We start from the raw sequence: 20,321 nt of genomic DNA, 5'->3' as shown, positions 1-20,321 counted from the left end.
CACTTCTTTGGGGTTTTTCCACACCGTAACTCTCCCAGACTCATCAGACAACAATACATGTTTCACATTGTCCACAGCCCAAGATTTTTGCTGCTGGCTCCATTGAAACCGATGTTTGGCATTGGCAAGAGTGACCAAAGGTTTGGCTATAGCAGCCCAGTCCATGTATATTGACCCTGTGGAGCTCCTGACAGACAGTTTTGGTGGAAACAGGAGAGTTGAGGTGCATTTAATTCTCCATTGAGTTGGTCAGCTGTGGTTTATGTTTTTTGGACACAATCTGGGTTAGCACCCGGACATCCCTTTCAGACACCTTCCTCTTGTGTCCACAGTTATTCCTGTTGGATGTGGTTCGTTCTTCTTGGTGTTATGCTGACATTCACAAAAACTTGCTGTCTGTGTCACAGATGCGCCAGCAAGACGTGAACCAACACCTTTTACTCGGCTAATTCACCCTTCACACTCTGCTCTTACTGGAGGAATGTGCAATCAATGAAGATTGACCACCAGGCTCAAATTTAGCCATGAAATCTCCAACACTAAATTGGCCATTGGACAGTAGAAGATAGACTGATTTAAATACTAATAATACTAAATCGATTTATATCTTATATTTAATTATTACATTATTGAATAGAACTTCCCTGAATCATGGCTCATTTGAGTTTTAGCATTTTAAATCAATTTTAAACAAATAACTCATAATCCAAAAATGTTTAAAATATTATTAAAATCCGTATTTGAACTCAATGCATCAGGAAAACAAGTGAATCATTACACCTCATGCCATAAATCTGATGATGGCGTGCTAACATCATGGTGCAACAAAGCAGCAATTCAATAAAATAAAAGCCACAGATTTTATTTTAACTTTCCAAGCATACAGCAGTACCAAGCAGCCACAGGCGGATATTTTTAGAAGAGCTTTGTTTTTTTTCGAGTGCGATGAGCTTCCGGTGGTACGTGAGTGTCATCAGAGATTCAGACTAATGCTTTTATAAATAAACCTGCTAATCAGAAAGACACCAAGGCTTATCTTGAACTTCCTGCAGAATGTGAGGACTGCATCTCGACCCAGAAGAGCTTCTGTTGCTCATGGACTACTGAAGCCGTGGCCGTGAGAAATGAAACCGCCAAAGCCATCATTCAATACCCACTGCATTCCAGAAAGCCTTCCCACCTTCCAGCATCCATCACACAGGCGTACCACACACGAACATGACCGCACTCGAGCCCATCCTCCAGCTGCAAACAATAATCAACGCCTCTGCCCTTTGCTGTTTGCTCGCTCTGTCATTCATCATTTCCCATCATCCCAGCGCAGGACAGTAGCGGGCAATCATTCTCTGATCAGAGCTCATAATAGCGTTAACGTTTAAACAGTTGAAAGGGGCCGGTTGTGTGTGGCTGAGGTGTGTGTTTGTGTGTTGGGGCCGGCCTGTCTGCATGCCCCAGACTAATGGTCACTTTATCAGGCTGGCTAAGACATCCTCACGCCCGGGCAGACGTCCACCTGCTTCAGTCGTAACATGAGCTGTGAGTGAGGGGAAAAAAAAAATAGCATACTTCAACTGAGAAAAAATCTGTGTGTGTCTATGTTAGCACCTTACTCTCTTAGGACATTGTAATGTAATATATTAAAATACATAATGTAGCCAAAAATTATTTTTTATGTCATGATAATGAATATATTTAAATCCAATATTTTTAATTAATATATTTTATTGACACATACCAATATAATGATTAAAATGAATTTTAAATATTGCTTATCATAGATTATTATTTATTTTTTAATGAGGACAAGTATCAATTTTTATGTCATACCTAATCATAATAAATATCTAATATTTAAATATTATGTTTGTATTTATATGCACTATTATTCAACATTAAACATTCAATACCTATCTTAATATTTAAACGTTTTTTTTTTCCATAGATTAAAAACTATTTTAAAATGAATAATCAATGTCCACACGTTTGTTAGTAATAAATGTTATGTTAAAAAATTTGATAATTTTTATTTTGAAAATTTTTATTTATATTTATTGAAAATACATTACAATTCTTCAAAAAAAAATTGCAGTTGGAAAGTGTTGGTTATATAACCAGCATATTTCATTATATCAGGTTTATATTACCAGCCAAGTCAGTATGAATATATTATAAATATGCCAGCCCTGATAATGAATATTGATAATGAATAAGTGCTATTAGCACATTGTTAAGTGGTTTCTAAGGTGTTCTTAATTAACTACTTACTAGTCAAAAGTTCACCTCAAAGTTTTTATACTATAAATATGAGTGGATATTAAAATACGACTCTTATTTTTTAAGCGCAAGACCTCACAAGTGTCAAAACCTCATAAACTCTCATAAACACTCCACGAAATAGTGCTGATTTCACCGCAATCTCAAAGAAATCTTACGCAAACAAAAACTTGCCCCCCTCAAAGGCGAGAAGACGAGCGAAGAAAAGAGGTTTGGAGAGCGAGAGAGCTGGGCGTTTGAAGACAGGCCATGACAGGGCTGTGAAACGGAGAACACAGAGTAAAAGAAAAACAGAGGAAACCGAGAGGAGGAGTGTGTTTGTTCAGCCATTTAATAACCCCATTTAGAGCGACGCGTGACCTCAGGGTGCTGAAGGACGAGGGGTCACCACACAACTGACCATCTTAATGTTCATCTCTCTCTCCTCTTTGTCTCTCTCACCATACAAAACCGCTGGAATGCAAGTCAGGGTAGAGCTGGCGTTGTGTGCCGCAGCGGTGTCTGTCAATCACGGCTCTCCTCTTAGAAATAAGGGTTAGTGGGTTCTTCAGATTCAGCGTTTAAAAATAAAGGAACCAAAAGGAGTGCCAACGCAATGCCATAGAAGAACCACTTGTGGTTACCCCAAGAACCTTTCACTGAACAGGTTAAAAGAACATTTTAAATGGTTTAAAGAACATTCTCCACTATAAAGAACCTTTTGTGAAATGAAAGGTTCCACAAATGTTCTTCAAGGAACCACAGATTCCAATAAAGAATCTTTTTTCCAGTTCTAGAAGTTTTTGCACACTGGACCACAACATTTCAAATTCACTCTTCTCAGGGTTCTAACGACAATAACGGAAATAATAGAACAAATTTGATTGCTTCCATTGTCCTCATTTGTAAGTCACTTTGGATAAAAGCGTCTGCTAAATGACGAAATGTAAATGTAACATGAACCTTTATTTACATTAGCACCTAAAATTAACAAAGATCAATAAATGCATATCAGAAATTGTTAGTTGATTCTAGCAAGTGCATAACCAAGACTTACCAAGTATAGACACCTTGCTGAGGAACTCTTCATACATCTTCCTCTTCCTCAACGTGCTTCCCTAAAAAAACATCGAAGGAGCAGTTAGGAGACACGCTGAGGACGTCGGGTAACAAAATCTCCTGCCCTCTAATCAGTCTCTACACAACAAGAATAAGAAACACGGCGCTGAGAACAAAGCCGGGGGACTTTCCTTAAACACTCTGCTGAAGAAGAACTATAAACATTCAGATTAAAGCAAAGTTTGGCCTTCCTTCTCTTTTGTTCCTTGTGATGCCTTTTTCAGCTCTGTCTCTCTCTAATACTCAAATAAAACACACAGAAACACATTAAGTGGAGACAGTCTCGTAGGAAAGGGAAATCACAAATGATCTTCTTAGTGTCTCAATTGTTTCTTCAAGACAGGGATGAGATTAAACGGTGAAGTGGAGTCATCTCATGTGGCTTCCTCAGATGTGTATTTCCCTCACTGCATGTCAACAATTGAGTCCATTTAATTTTAGGAGAAACATCTGGGTCAAAATGTTCCTCTGAGATGGACTGTGAAACTTTATTCACTAAACCACCTACAGAACCCAGACAAAGACACGTACATGGTAATGTCCAGGGAGTGACTGACCGTGAAGGTCTTCTCTCTTACGAGGTCAGTGACCTCTCCACCCCTGGTGTTTGAGAAGAAGATACAAAAACATCAGAACATCTAAGATGGCCTGCAGACACTGAAGTGAAGCATGACATCGTGATCTACGGCGTACTGGCAAGTGCTGGTCAAGCTTAATGGATTAGTTCACCCGCATTTCCCAAATAAACAGTATATGTTTTCTGTAGACAGACTCGGTGGGGATCTCTTTACTAGAGCAAATGAGAAAGACCACGCGTATAAAATGTGAGCTAAAACAGAGAAATTTGAGGCGCATTCGAGTGCATATTTACTGTATGTGCATAAATGTCTCCTCAATGAGTAAAAATAAAAAGAAAAAAAGAAATAAAAACTTACAATAACTTGAAATGAAAATGAATCAAAGTAAAAAAAAATAAATAAATAAAAAAATTAAATATATATATATATATATATATATATATATATATATATATATATATATATATATATATATATATATATACACACACAATTAAAATACACATCATGCCTGAATAAATAATATTTATTAAAAAACATTCTTATTATAATCTATATTCTATTACTATTGGCATAAATTAAATGTGTACAAATTGCACACGTACGATTTTCAGTAAGTGATTTTTACAATCATTTTTACAATCGCAAATTAATGTGAAAAATATATTTAATGAATAAGTTAAATAAATACATAAATAATTACAGAATAAATGTATCATTTTCAAAATGAAAAGCCTTTTAGAATATACGATGAGAAAATAAATGAATGTAAATGAACAAAAAAGTAAATGAACAAATGTAATGTGAAAAAACAATTTTTGCACATCAGTTCAGTCCAAAAGCTTTTTTACTGTAGGTTAAATCAAGACGTAAAATACTTTATTATAATATGATTAAAATGATTATTATAATATATTATGATATCATGTAAATGTACATTTTTCAATAACTACATTTTTACAATTACTAAAATTGTCATTAAATGTGAAAATTAAAACATAATATATATAAAATAATTAATAATAATTAAATATGATATTTAATTATATATTTACATCATTTAAAAAAAAAATTCCCCAATCATCATTTCAATCAAAAAGCCTTTCAAGATGTACACTAAACCAAAAAATTAACATAATCTTAACATAGTTTTCATAGTTATCGAGATTATACAGTTGTCAAAATTTTCTTGGAAAAAGATAGCAGATTACAGCACATCCGTCAATATAACATCAAGCTAAAAATAGATGTATATGTTTTTCTATACTGTCCAGGTATATCTGCACACAAATATGACACAACGTGAAGATTTTATGAGTCAGTGTGGACGTGGAATATGACACATTTTAAGAATTACTGACATATCTCTAATTGACTGCAGCTACACGCACAATAATTTATTGGCTTAATTAAGAGCAGCTCAGCTTAGCTGCAATCTGACAGGCAAAACACAGGCAGAGTGTGTGTGTGTGTGTGAAGAGAGTAAGTCTGCATGAAAAGTGCGTGTTTGCATAAGAAAGCGAGGAAGACACTAAAAAGAAAGAAAAACCAAACGATGGCCCGACAAAAAAATCTAAATTGGTCCCTCTGTGTGGAGAACAGTTTCCACGGAGGCTAGAGGGGCCATTAGAAATATTCATTTATTCATTCCCACAACACACACACACACACACACACACACACGCACACTCTACAAACACAAACACTGCTACAGATGGAGCACTCGATGCGGATTACGCCGCTGAGCGAGACAGTAAGTATTTAGTTAAAGAATACCAAAGGCTGGAAAGTTTGGTTTAGTTTGAGTATGCCAACGGCACAATGGTCAAGAGCTTCAATCTGGAATGCCATGACATCTGAGCGAGCGGAGGGAGGGAGGGCATTTAAAGGAACAGCTCACCCACAAATGACAAATCTGAGATGACTGAGGTGGTTTATTGTCTCTGTGTAATGATCGTGTGTGAGTGTGTTCATACCATGAGGATGCGGCGGTAGCTGTCTCTGTCTATACCCCACAGTTTCAGGTCAGTCTTGGCTTTCACAGTAGCAGCTCGAGGGGTCCCGTATATCAGAGCTAACTCTCCAAAACTACCCCCCTCTCCGATACTAGTCACCCATTCACCGTTTACATACACCTGCAGAGAGAGACAGAGACAAATCATTGCTTATTTCTGTTCATAATGCACGTGAATATGCATTAACTGAAGACAACAGTATTTTACAATGCATTTGACCTCCAAAATACACCAAGATTGCTAAAATCCTCAGTTTTGTTTTTTATTTTACTACTGCAGTTAAAATAAAATGTAATTTGTATAAATAAAATGGCAATGCCACTTTTATTTAATTAAAAAATATATAAAAAATTTAATATAGTGAAATAATATTTCAATTCAAAATATATTTTAAAATATATTCAGATAGAAAATGGTTAATGTATTACGTTTAAGTAAAAAAATTATATGTAATATGTTACATATTTATAATATGTAATACGATAATTACTTGGGACGATTCAGATTGTCAGAACAAAATAATTTTAATACATTTTACTGAAACATTTTATTATATAAAATGTATTCAATTTGAAAGATGTGCATTTATTATATGTTATAATTATTATATATTATATATAATATTATATTATTAAAAATACAGTAATAATGAAATTCTGAATACAAAAAAATAAAAATAAAAACAAATTTCTTGTGGAATTCACCTATTGCATTTTGAACAAGATTATGAAAATGAATACCGTAAACTGATGAACCGTAAATAAACAGACACATTTAAATAAAATACAGTGACTAGATTTCCATCTTCAAAGACTGGCTGAACTCTTGTTTCTTATTACAGATAGGCATGGGCGTTCATATGGAGACAGGTGATCTCCTTCTATCTTCTCAACCCCGCTGGATCCTCTAAAGTGTCTTACGAGGAATTAGATAACACCTCAAGACCCTCTCTCCTGTTTTGTCTTTCATTCTGGCACAACCGTGCGACGCTGGCGAAGAGAGTATCTCAATGAATCTGTGTGTCAGCATGTGGTCACACACACAGAGAAGCACGAGGAGCCTCTTTCTCATTTTCCACAGAGGCTGCTTGGGTTTCACCTGCGGACACACAATCCACTTGTTGATTTTATGAGAGGAGATAAAAACCTAACACACGGGGCAGAAATAAACGCTCATCTTCTGTCCGGGCGTCCTGCCAGATATCTAAGACACATTCCACAGGTATCTGTGCTCTCCAGACCGGCCACTGGAACAGGTTCGGGTCACAGCCTCCTTAGAGCCGGTCAACATGTCACTTCAGGTGAGAAAGTGTGCTTGCTATTCTTACAGTAAGCCTTCTGTCACATATTAAAGGCATAGTTCACCCCAAAATGAACGTTTATTTACTCATTTAGTCACCCTCATGTCATTTCAAACCGGCATGAGTTTGTCATTTGAAGATTGTTACTTTAACAATCAAACGGTTGGCGGTAGCCATTGACTTCCGTGTTTTTTCCATATGGCTACCAGCGGTTTGGTAAACCACATTCTTCAAAATATCTTTTTTTTGGTCCATATTTGAATCTAGAGATATTAGAGTAGCTCTACATGATTTGTCAATTTCCTGATATTCTTAACAGCCTTGTTTGCATCACTGCATACTTCGGGTCATGAGCATTAAGTATATACCAAGTTTGACAAAATTATTTTACTTATGCAATGTAGAATTACACTGAATAAAAAAAAAAATAAAAAAAAGTAGATTTCTGAAAAAAATAAAAAAGTTCACCTATGCTGCATTTATTAAAATGTAAATGAATACATTTATATATATATATAAATATATATATATATATATATATATATATATATATATATATATATATATATATATATATATATATATATATATATATATATATATATATATATATATATATATATATATATATACTCTGAGTCAAATATGATTGCATATAATAATAATAATTTATTAAATTCATAATATAGAATATTATGGATTGATTTTATATCGAAAAATTAAAATTTTCAAAAGAAGATTTTAAAAAGTATTATAAATATTATACTATATTTATATACGAGGTAATAAAAAGTATTTTTACATATTATACAAATTAAATAATTACAATAATTGCAGTTATTGTTTTCTATCTGAATATATTTTAAAATGCTGGCAATCATACAGCTACTGGCTCTACAGTCAACGGCTCCAAAATATCTCCGACTTTTTTGTACAGGTTTTCATGTTGAAACAATTTTCAAAAAATCGTTTTTGGGCGAACTGTTCCTTTAAGTAATTTTATTGGACCAACTTCCATGCAAACAACAGCAAATATCACTTCAAGCGACTGAAAGTGCATGTTTTCTTCTCTCCAGTGTGCGCGCGCTAATGAATTCCAACTTTCCCAATTAGCATGCAGTGCTACGCGCTCCAAAGTCACAGCAGATTTATCCTTTCTGCTAATGAGAGACATCACGGTCGCATTCGGGATGCATTCCTGCGCGAGAGCATGTGTCTGGAAGCTCTGCGGAGGGGTGCGTTCTCTCTTACACACACGAGCAGACGGGTTCATGTCTGTATCTTGCATGCGTTCGAGAGCTGGACGGAGCTCTGCTGGTCTCAGTGCGCTGGCTCCGAACCAGGAGCTCGATACGCTGCAATCTGATGTGGCGGTGACCTAGCGCTGACTCGACGTGCCCTCGGAGCTCGTCCAGAGCAGAGGAGAAACATTAGCACCGGTATATCACACAGCGGATCACTGAGCACATGCACCAGCAGAACAGACTCGCCACTAACAAGACCGCTAAGAACATTAGGTTTAGCTATTGAAATAAAAAGATGAAGCTTAATGAATTACGCAGACATACTCCAAAATCTCAAAAAATGGACCAACCGCCAATGTTATGACGTCACAAGCATGCATTGCCATATGGCTATTCACATTTATGATCAACCGTTCAAACGTTTTGCGTCGGTAAGAGTGTTTTTGATGGAAATTAGTACTTTTATCTAGCAAGGAAGTCACAGGAAAGACTTCGATATTTTACAGGTTTCTATTTCATGCAAATGCTGTTTTCGACCTCTCTATTGATCAAGGAATCCAGCAGCAAACCGTTTTGACATTGATAACAATTATAAATGTTTTTGAGCAGCAAATCAGCTTCTAATGATTTCCAAAGGATCACGTGACACTGGAGAAATGTAGAATAACGATGCTGAAAATTCAGCTTTTCACAGAAATGAATCACTTTTAAAAAAAAACATTCAAACAGAAAACAGATATTTTAAATTGTTATACGATTTTTAGCGATTAAAAAAAAATCCAACCTTGAGATTTCTGTTAAAAGATAAAAAAAAATACCCCAAACTTTTGAACAGTAGCATATATTCAGGTCCGTTCGTTCACGTGCGCTGTTCATTATTCAGCAACTTGGCATGTGGTTCTTAGTCGTTTCACATGTATGCTAATCATTTAAGTATAATCTTAAAGTTACAGTAACATAAACAGTCTGTTTGAAGAGTCACAGAGAGCGTGGAAAATTGTCATAAAAGCTCAACTATGACCATTAACGGTTCAGGAAGCCATGACTGCCGTTATTAATGCACTCTTGGGAAAAAAAAGAAAACGCTAGAAAAGCGTGCAAAAGGCCGCTTTAAAACCAAACAATCTTATTTACTACAGGAACAGAAAAAAGGGGTGGAAAATGCTACAGATTCCCAGGATGATAAATGAAAATGCATTTACAGAGAAAATCTTAAAGCTTCTCTTTAAAACAAAAAGGGGAAGTGGATTCTCTGGAGATAATGACTTCACTTCACTTGAACTTTATCCGTGTCATCTTTTGGAAAGGTAAAACAATGACAGTAAGTGTTAAAAAAGGTTTTTTTCGGTGGAGAAGATTTTTATCATACAGCACAGACCTACTATATTGTGTCTGGATGTGATCCTAATCGGATGAGCTGAGTTACATAAACAAGACCAGGTAAGATACCAATGTCAATGGAGAAAACACATTTTAAATTTCACACTGGGTAAATGAATGCAATAATAATAATAATAATAATAATAAATATATTCCCATCCCAAAATGTCATTACTGCATTGAATTGTCTATTTTAATTGATTCATACCCAAACTAATATATATATATATATATATATATATATATATATATATATATATATATATATATATATATATATATATATATATATATATATATATATATATATATATATATATATAAATAAGATAATAAGATTACAATAAGATTATTTTTCACATTATTTGGAATTAGGTTTAATTGTATTTGTAAGTTTCATAAGATTCACCCTATCACACTCGCATACTGATGAATATATTGCAAATGTAGACATTTATGGTTTATCTGACTGTAAAACAGGTACGAAACACTGAACTCACGTCAACTTCTCCTTGATCGATCACATAAAAGTTGTCCCCTTCGTCACCTGAGAAAAAAACAAGAGAAAACGGTGAGCTGGCCTATAAACAGCACTCTTTCCTTCTTCCCTTTCCTTGATTTTCTGCTCAGTTCAGTCCACACAAAATATCGAACATGCGCTACCTTCCAAAGGTTTGGGGTTGATAGGATCAAATGTTTTAAAAGACGTCTTGCTCACCTAGACTGCATGTATTGGATTAAAAATGAATGCTTTCTATTTAAGTGATGAAATATATTTTAACTGATGGAAAGCTGAACTCTCGGTCTTCAGTGACTTCAGAAACCATTCTACGCTTAATTGCTCAAGAAACATTTTCACGGAACAAAAAACGTCTCTATTGCCACTTCTGGTCAAATTTAATGCATCCTTACTGATTAAAAGCGTTCATTTCTTTACTTAAAAAAAACATGACCGACCCCAAACTTTTGAGAAGTTAATTGGCCAACCTTTCAAGCGTGCATTAGCATCCAGCTGACCCCGCAGCCTAACGGCCTGAAAGCCACGAGACTCCCGTTCTAATTTCACGGGACCCTTAAATTCAGGACGGAAAGGAGGAAAGGATAAATAACATCATCTCGTTCCCAGATTCCATCTCTTTCCGACTCGCCGTTTCCCAAGAACACACACACAGCGGTGCGTATCGAAGATAAAAGATGGCACACCACTTTAAAAGCGTCAGCACCTCCCAGAGCGCCGCCGTCTGAACCGTTCCCAGGCTTCTTCATCTACACCCCATTTGGGAGTTTTTAATGGACGGCTGGGTGTGCCAGAAGCCACAGGCCCCGATCAACGTCTCCAAGCTAAAGGCCGCTCCATAAAGCATTTCTGTAGGTTCAGGGGCTCTTTGATGTCTGAGTGTGTGTTGAAACTGGTGTTTGGGATCCTGGTAGCGAGCGAGTGTGTGTGTGTGTGTGTGTGTGTGTGAGTTAAAAGCGCCCGTGATCCGTGCGCTGCCGAGTTCACGCGGGTTCACGGGGCTAATTAACACCGAACACACTAAGCGCTCGTAAATCACGCCAGCAATTTATCTTAACACACTCACCGTACACACCGTCTCTCTCTCTCTCTTTCAAGCCGCTCAGCTCATTTTTCTTAGTATTGTTCCTGTCTTCCTGTCTTTTATCACCTCTGCTCTGAAGTTTCTGTTTTTTGGCTAACAGATCTTTGAGTCAAGGAGCGCGGTCAAATATTTGACGAGAACAAAAAACGCACACTTCTACACACACACGCGCGCAAACGAAACGTCGAGCATTCCTAGATCTAGTTTTACGGGCAGTCTGCCCACGTTAGATAAATGCATCGAAACTCTGCTTCGGGAACGCCGTTGCACAGAGAGCGTGTGAGAAGTGCTCTCTATCGCTTATGAACTCCACATGAAAACAAAAAGAGCTCATTGTTTGAAAACCCTCATCACCCACCGAACATAACTAAAACAATCTGCAATGCATTTGTGAGCTTAGTATCAGGACTTTATGGTTGCTCAACATGAAGGTGTCATCATTCAGCCTTGTCTGTTGGCGCACTGAAGGCCTGAATGTGGAGAAGATGGGATGAAGAGCATTGGTCGCTGAAGAATTTTAATGAGAAATGTATGGGATTATGTAGAGATCACGTTGAGATGTTTTCTTGAGACGCGTATCTTCTGGAGAAACATCAGAAGTCTTTACTTCGGTCTTTTCACAGTAATTTAAAACCGCATATATTTATTTCAATGTATTACTATTACTTTGTATTTATTAGTGAAAGTCATTTGCTGGTGAAAATTGTTTAGTTTAGAGATCTTTCTTTTGATATTTCTTTGGTTTGCATTCTTGTGTTTTGCACTGTATGCCTACGTAAATGTCACTTAACGTTAAATACATCACACGAAGAAGAATGAAATCTCTAAAGGTCTAAAAGCATACTTCACACAGGTACTTCACATGAGCTACACGAGCCTGCTTTATGTGTCATTTTGTTCCAAAATGTTATAATATTTCGAACAGTAGTGTAGCTCATTTAGACTGTGGTAAAAAATGATCACCCAGAGGTTATGGAAATCTCAGATATCATTCCATCAGAGATGATTTTCAAAATTAGGTTTGGGTTAGTTTGTTGCTTGGAAAAAAATAAAATAAATAAATTGTACATAAAATATTAAATGCATATAAAATGTTATTTTAAAATATAAATAAAAAACAAAAATATTTAATTAAATAAAAATTAAAAAAATTTAATTAAAAAAATTTAATCAAATCATGCATAGTGGTATTTTTAGAAGTCGAATTTTATAATAGAATTTTATATATATATATATATATAATATATATATATATATATATATATATATATATATATATATATATATATATATATATATATATATATATATATATATATATATTATATATATATATATAATATATATATAAATATATATATATATATATATATATATATATATTTAAATATAAATAATTATGTACAATTTCATCTTTTTTGTTATTTTAATTTAGCTGTTTCATTATTTGTGTTTTTTTAGCATTTCATTTAATTGTTAAATTATTCTATACATTATAACAATGATTATATTGTAATAAAAAAACCTAATAAAATAAAACGAGATTTCCTCACTGCTGCAAACGTGTGGTATATACGATATAAAACAATAGTTTTTCCATACTGTACCTTGCTGGATTACTGTCTCCCCGGCGATGTGTGTGACCGGAAACATGGCGTCAAATATGTCACTGAGGGGGAAAAAAGAAATAGATTCGATTAATCTCTCATTTAATCACTGGAAATAGAAAAATTAAGAATTCAGTTCAAGAGAATTCAAATCAAATGTGATATGAAGATGTCAACGGTATGGTATCAGACCCTTCAACCCACATTTTCACATATCCACAGAAACACACGTGATTAACGTAAAAAAAGCAACAAACTAATAGTAAATTCTCTCTTTATGAGACACACACCCTCAAGAAACAAAACCTGCACAGCCGTGCCTGTGTGAAGGCAAAGAGTTTCGTAAGTGTTACAAGTTTATGACCCTGATAATGCACTTCCATTCTTTGTGTTTCAGGAGCCACTGGCGTGTCAGCCGCTACACATGACCCCTGACTCCATCCCACAATACACCTCTCCGGTTACTGTTGCCGGTTGTAGGCAGTGTTTATTTGCTGCTGCTGTTGTGTTGTCAGTGCCGCAGTATTAAGTATATACGTTTACAAGCTAAATATTTCAATGCTTGATATGTCAAGGCGCACAAATTGTGGAAAAAATTATGGCTGTAATTCAGCAGATGAGCTATGACCATTGGTATTTTACAAATACAAAAGATTTCTTAATGTTGTAAATGAAACAAAAGCTTATTGGGGTACTTTAAGAAAACACTGTTTTTTTCAGCGTTACTTGTTTCTATGTATTTTCTTTTTCATAATAATTTCAAAGTAAATCCTACAACATTTTTGTTCATTTGTGTAATATTAGATAATATTTTTTGTTTATTAACTATTTACATTTTAGTCATTTTGCTTATTTTTTCTTATTTTATTGGTTTTTAAGCTATTTAGCGCTCTTTTATTTTTTATTTCTGTTTTAGTTTTAGTAATTTTATCACTTCAGCTAAAACAAAAATTCAAATAGTAAGGAAACGTTTATGATTTTTTAATGTTTTTTAGTATTAAATTCTCACCTCATATTTATATTAGTGCTGGTTAACCACGATTAATTGCATTCATGATAAAAAAACATTTGTGAACACAATATCACAATATATGAGGGTGTACAGTGTATATTTATTATGTACATATAAATACAAACACATGCATGTATATATTTAAGAAAAATATGTTATGTTTCTAAGCGAAATATATTTAATATATAATATATAATAAATTGTATAAATATAAATGTTAATATTTTCTAAAAATTTACTGTATGTGTGTGTCATTATACATAATAAATATATACAGATAAATATTATGTACACAAAAACTTTTATTTTGGCTGCAATTAATCGTAATATATATATATTTAACTTTAATTTGCTTTTTTCAGTTTTAGCTTTAATTTGATCACTTCAGCTTAAATTATTGTATTTCAGTTAGTTTTTCAAGCTTACGTTTCATTTTAAAAAAAAATAAAAAAATATATATATATATATATATATATATATATATATATATATATATATATATATATATATATATATATATATATATATATATATATATATAATTTTGGCTTTTTTAAATAGCAAATAAATAATAAAATTTTAGTTTAGGCAATAAGAACTCTGTCACACACAAAAAGTTTATTAATTAATACACGCTTATAACGATGATTATAATGCAATGGTGCCTCACAAAACATGTAGAAACAGTGAGAAGTTGTTAAAATGAATTCCTCCGAGTTCATATGAATATAAAAGTAATTGCAAGCATTCCACTTCAGAGGAAGCTTTAACGCAGTGATTAGAGGCATTCAAGCTCATATTCCAGTCTTGAGAGCAAATAATGGAGCATCTGGTAGGTGGTCTTCAGTCGCAGGCACTTGGTTTTAGACGTTTACTGAGTGTAAAGGATGTTTATTTAAAAAGTTCCACCACGAGAGCTCTCATCAGCTGTCTGGCTGCGGGGATTCCCCAGCACTCGAACCCATTCACAGCCCCGCGGCGTTACCAGATTACCCTTTCAGTGGGAGATGATGATGATGGCTCCCTGGGGAACTGAACCGCGGCTATTTCAGCGAGGTGAGGTGGTCCAAACAGAGCTGGGAGCAGCCATTAAAACAACCAAAGTGTGATGTCAGAGTATGATGTCAGACGGAGGAAAGATCAGAGGAGAAGTCTTGAGGTAAAGGGAGGAGAAAGGGATTGAGAAGGTGACCGGTGATGAGCGGCGGCAGCGAGGAAGGAGTGGGTGGGAAGTGCTTGAGAAGGAGCTCAACCAGAGCTACAAGAGATGGTAAGGTTATGGGATCATTTCCCAAAAATGGTTCAAAAGTTTGGGTTCGGAAAGAAACTGAAGAACCTTCTTTTACCACAAAGAACCATTTGTGAAACAGGAAGGTTCTTCAGATGTTAAAGGTTCTCTATGGAGCCAAAAAAAGGTTCTTCTATGGAATTGTGAAGCTCCTTTATTTTTAAGTGTGTAAGCATATCAGCATATTATAATTATTTCTGAAGGATCATGTGATGCTGAAAATGTAGCGTTGCATTACAGGCATAAAGTACATTTTAAAATACATTAAAATAGAAAACACCTATTTTTAATTGGAAAACATTTTCACAATATTGCCATTTTTACTGTATTTTTAAACATTAAATAACCCTGATGAGCAAAAGAGGCTTTTATTTATTTTATTATTTTATTTTTTTTATAAATAGTTCTAGTTCGGGTGGGAGATTTATGTAAATATAGATATTAATACGAGACGTGTTGTGTGAAAGTAAACAGACACAACAACATAGTCAAAAAATCTGATCCATGCATTAAACCTGAGAGTCCAGAGAAAAGTCTTAAAGGAAAAGCAAGCAAATATTTAATAGCCAATGCTTATTTCTTCTAAAAAATGAGGCATCATTTGAAAGAAGAACGACTTTACTCTCAACTGCTTCTTCATTTTTATTCTTTCCACCTAGAGCTGAAATGCCGGATGATGATGCTGGATATTTTAACCAGCAACACCAACACTGACCATCTTCACCGTATTTCGAGTACCAGCGCAAAAAAAGTACCAGCATTAACCGGCATAAACCAGCCTTGACCAAAAAAAAGCTGGTCTTTTTTTTAAGCAGGAGAAGAAATTAAAACCTGAGGAGGCAGACAGCAATATGAGAAGGAACAGGGTTTCGTCTGAACCTGTCCATGAATGAGTGGGAGGAGGAAAAGTCGGTGGGTTTGAGTAAGACTGAGAATATATATAAGTGATAAAACACATGGATGGGGTTTAGAGAGAGACTGCAGGGGGGTGGGATTCACCGCAGATTTGGGGTGGGATACACCGAGGAACGTGAGATGTGTCAGTGAGGAAGTCACTGTGGATGAGGGATGAGCATAGAGCACAGCCTTCTGGGAAAAGAATGAGTAAAGTATCCTCAGTTCCCATCCAAAAACCACAAACTGATAAAGTGAGTGATGTTCACTGCTGTCAATGAATCAGAGGCTGATCAGCTGCTGGGCAATGATCACATACTGCCATGTTTTTTTATGGAATATTTACTTTTTTTCATCAAATGTCGCGCTGAACTGATCATAAGTAACTGTACAACACATTTACAATGTTACTTAGGGATTTATTTTGATTTTTCTATTCAAACATGTCGGAAAGTATCACGGTTTACGCAGACATTGAGCAGCACAACTGTTTTCAACATTGATAATTATAAAATGTTCATCATATCATCATATTAGTATGATTTCTGAAGGGTCATGTGACGCAGAAGACTGGAAATTGAGACTTGAGCGCGGGAATAAATAAAAGTTTGAACATATATTAAAACAAAAAAAATTATTGTATTTTTCGATCAAATAAATGCAGCCTTGGTTACTTTTTCAAAACGATTTATTTCTATTAATTTGGCAAAAATACACATTACTGGCCACTGCTTTTTCGTCCATCGTAAAAAAATTAAAAACAGGTTCTGTTTTCTGGGTTTTTCGCATCTGTAGCGAGCATTTTGATTGAAAAAAAGGACGACAGATGCGAAAAAACTGAAAAAATGTGTAAGTACAGTCCGAATTTTGACTGATTTGTCCCTGTTTGCAGCTTGGTCTGATCAATAATTATAACTGGCTACCAATCACGGCTTGTGTTGTTTTCACGGCATTCAGAGACATTTATACTTCGTTTGAAGACACAAAGCAGCAGAACATCGTAAAAAAGAAAATATAAGATGACGGCGAGCGTCTGCACAGCGCTCTGTAAATGACTGTTTTTGTGTGCGTACGTGTGACCGCAAAATCTAATGAGGCTCCTAAATCATCACCTCTTCTCTTCTTCTTTAATTGAACCTCACTCTTTCAAAGGGAAAGTGTTAAAAGCACCAACATTAGGTCTCCTTTATTTGTCCACACAAGCCTGAGCCTGCCTTATACTCGCAAACGTCAAGGGAGAAACAGCTGAATGCACAGGAACAAACTCTTTGGCCTACAGACAGTAAAAGCCAGCTGAGGTAAAGCCCAAAGACTTCCAAACAAAGTCATACGGATCAGAAACGAAATCGGGGCGAGTAAGAGAAGACGAAACGTCCATTTTTGGTGAGCTGTCTCTTTTAATGGCGCAACTTTCACTTAATCATCGGTGAAGTCACTACAGAGAGCAACGTCTGGTTTAAAGCATTTGACTGTGACGCATCTGGGTGTTTGTTTCATCCGCGACATGTTGCGCGTTAAACAGCCGAGAGACTCACACACCTGCGTACTTTTATGAGATCGGTCCTGAGACACGCTATCTGCAAAACACAGCCTCTCAATAAGGACAGATGTTCACACGTGTGTCACATACCAGTCCATAATCCATAAAAACACTTCCTTCAGTGAAAAAGTCCATCCTCTTTTGCCCTCGGAGATCAAAATCCACCAACATATTTGTTTAGACGTTTCGGACCGCTTTGGCTTGTAAACGGTGCTTGATCTGTGCAGATTTCTCTCCTGATTCAGACAAGATGACTTTTTCGCTGGGGAAAGCGAAACGATGGATGCAGGAACGAAAACAACTGCACGAAAGGACCTGTGAGGAAGTGATGTAATGCTAAAATTGAGTTCAAATTAAATTAAACTCATCTATAAGAGTGAGCACATTTCCAATATATTTTTAATTTTTGCGCGAACTATTCCAGTTGTTCGCGTGCAAAACGCAGAGGGCTGACTCATTTTGAATAAATGACGCGATAAAAATTTTGTGACAAAATGGAGCTAAATACAAAAAATTGATTAATTTATGTTACCATTTAGTTTACATAATATATTATTTGTGGTCAAACGTTTGGGATCGACACGATTCTTAATGTCTCTTATTCTCATCAAGACTGTATTTATTGGTTAAACTGTAATATTGTACAAAATTACTACAAATTCTACATAGTGTCTTTTCTATTATAATATACTTCATCATTTATTTCTGTGACGCAAAGCTGAATTTTGAGGGTCAATACTGAATCGGCATTCAAAAATAATGATTCATCATCAATGCTAAAATGATTGTGTTGCCTAATATTTGTAGATTCTTTGATGAATAAAAAGTAAAAAGTACAGCATTTATTTATATTAATAAATAATTATTTAAAGCAATTTAAAATGTAACACTGCTATTTTAAATAGCAAAAATATTTCACAAATTTTCACCTTTTTTCTGTATTTTTTTTATCAATTATATACAGTATGATGAGCACAAACTTTTGAATGGCAGAGTATGCACGTTACAATGATATTGGCGTTTTTTTCGTAGCTTGTTTTCGTTCAAATCGTTGCTTTATCAAGCATTCTATAGAAACACATTACAGACAAAAAAGCCAAATCTCCCCCTAAGTGTGAGAAACTGTTTACAAAGTGCTGACCTTGTTTCCCAAGCGATGGCATCTGTAACAGAGAGGAAGGGACAAAGTCAGACTGATAAAGCCTCATTAACAACTTCACCGGGGATAATCAGTGATTTCACTGTATCGGTATCACTGCAGGGTGGAAAAAAGCACACCCACTAACATAAACTATATAAACGCGCACACACATGGCCGCTCTTATCAATCATGAGCAGCAGACGTGCAGATCTGTTTATCCACACTGCACAGGGTTGCTATGAGGCAGGGAAAACCCACGTTTAATTGGCCACGAGCTACGTGTTTTTATGTGTAACATTGCAGCTGTTTTGGACGCGCTTCATCCTTTGGGATCCATCCGTCTGTCTGAGCTCGGAGCATGCAGTCTGTCTGTCTAGTCTATACGTCTGTCTGTCTCACATGTTTGTCTTCAGTGATAGATGGATTCATTTACAGCGACACCAACGCTGAAATCGAGCCAAAGAAGTAAATCTCAAAAGAAATTTAACGCCAAAAAATGCCACTGAATTGTCAATTATCCGAACGCAACGAATGAATATTTATAGCGTTGATGAGTCGAGCATCGGTGTTATGGAGTACGGCCTCCACACAGGGGTTCGATGAAGTTTCAGTGGATTCTCATCCTGTACGAAACACACCACTCAGACAATACGAAAGAAAAAAAAACACCTCACACGTCGAGGAAAAGCAGCTGAAGGAGACAGTGGGCTTTAAGGCAGGAAAAAGAAAGAATGCAGGAATGTTTGGGAGGGAGGAAAGACGGCAGAACAACAGGAGGAAGCCAGAGGAGACAGAGGGAAGGGGAAACAATGGTCATAATTGTCAGTTTAACACAGATGAATCCACTGTTGAGCTTCGACACACGAAAGGAAAAATACTAATGATACCAGGAGAGCAAACGTCTTTATTCAGGAGATGAAGAGTGTCTTAAAATAAGCGAACAATAAATGTGTCCCCACTAGTGTTTTTTTTTTTTAGAAGAGATCCCAATAACGCCAATCCGTAATTCGAATCAATTTCATCCGACACAAAAACGTATGAGCTGCCGTGAACATTCATTGTATAACTGCACCTTACGAAGGTTTGGGCTGGGTAAGATTATTCATCCGTTTAGTTACCTGGAGAAATGTGCATTCGGCAAGGACGTATGAAATAGTTCAAAAGGGACAATAAAAGGCATGTCTCAAAAGATTTCCATTTCTAATAAACGCTGCTCTAAAGAACACAGAAAAAAGTCAAAATGTATTATGTATTAACAAAATGTATTAAGCAGCACGATGTTTTCTGCATTGATAATAATAAGAAATGTTAATAAGAAATTAGATTTCTGAAGGATTGTGTGACACTTA

General features: G+C 35.5%; 1 protein-coding gene across 4 annotated transcripts in view; it reads right to left on the bottom strand.

Annotated features, from left to right (window-relative positions):
- prkar1b (protein kinase, cAMP-dependent, regulatory, type I, beta) overlaps positions 1–20,321 on the bottom strand; it is a 52,737-nt gene that overhangs the window by 12,827 nt on the left and 19,589 nt on the right. For all 4 annotated transcript variants that reach the window (XM_043234830.1, XM_043234829.1, XM_043234831.1 and 1 more), the window contains 4 exons: positions 13,098–13,159; positions 10,390–10,436; positions 5,927–6,085; positions 3,311–3,371 (listed from right to left, as the gene is read on the bottom strand). In XM_043234830.1, coding sequence (XP_043090765.1) covers positions 3,311–3,371; positions 5,927–6,085; positions 10,390–10,436; positions 13,098–13,159 — 329 coding nt within the window. The remainder of the gene's footprint in view (positions 1–3,310; positions 3,372–5,926; positions 6,086–10,389; positions 10,437–13,097; positions 13,160–20,321) is intronic.

This window comes from Puntigrus tetrazona, chromosome 3 (genome assembly GCF_018831695.1).
Source record: "Puntigrus tetrazona isolate hp1 chromosome 3, ASM1883169v1, whole genome shotgun sequence".
Taxonomy (NCBI): domain Eukaryota; kingdom Metazoa; phylum Chordata; class Actinopteri; order Cypriniformes; family Cyprinidae; genus Puntigrus; species Puntigrus tetrazona.
Note: the sequence above shows the minus strand (reverse complement) of the source record. Positions and strands in the feature narration are given on the sequence as shown.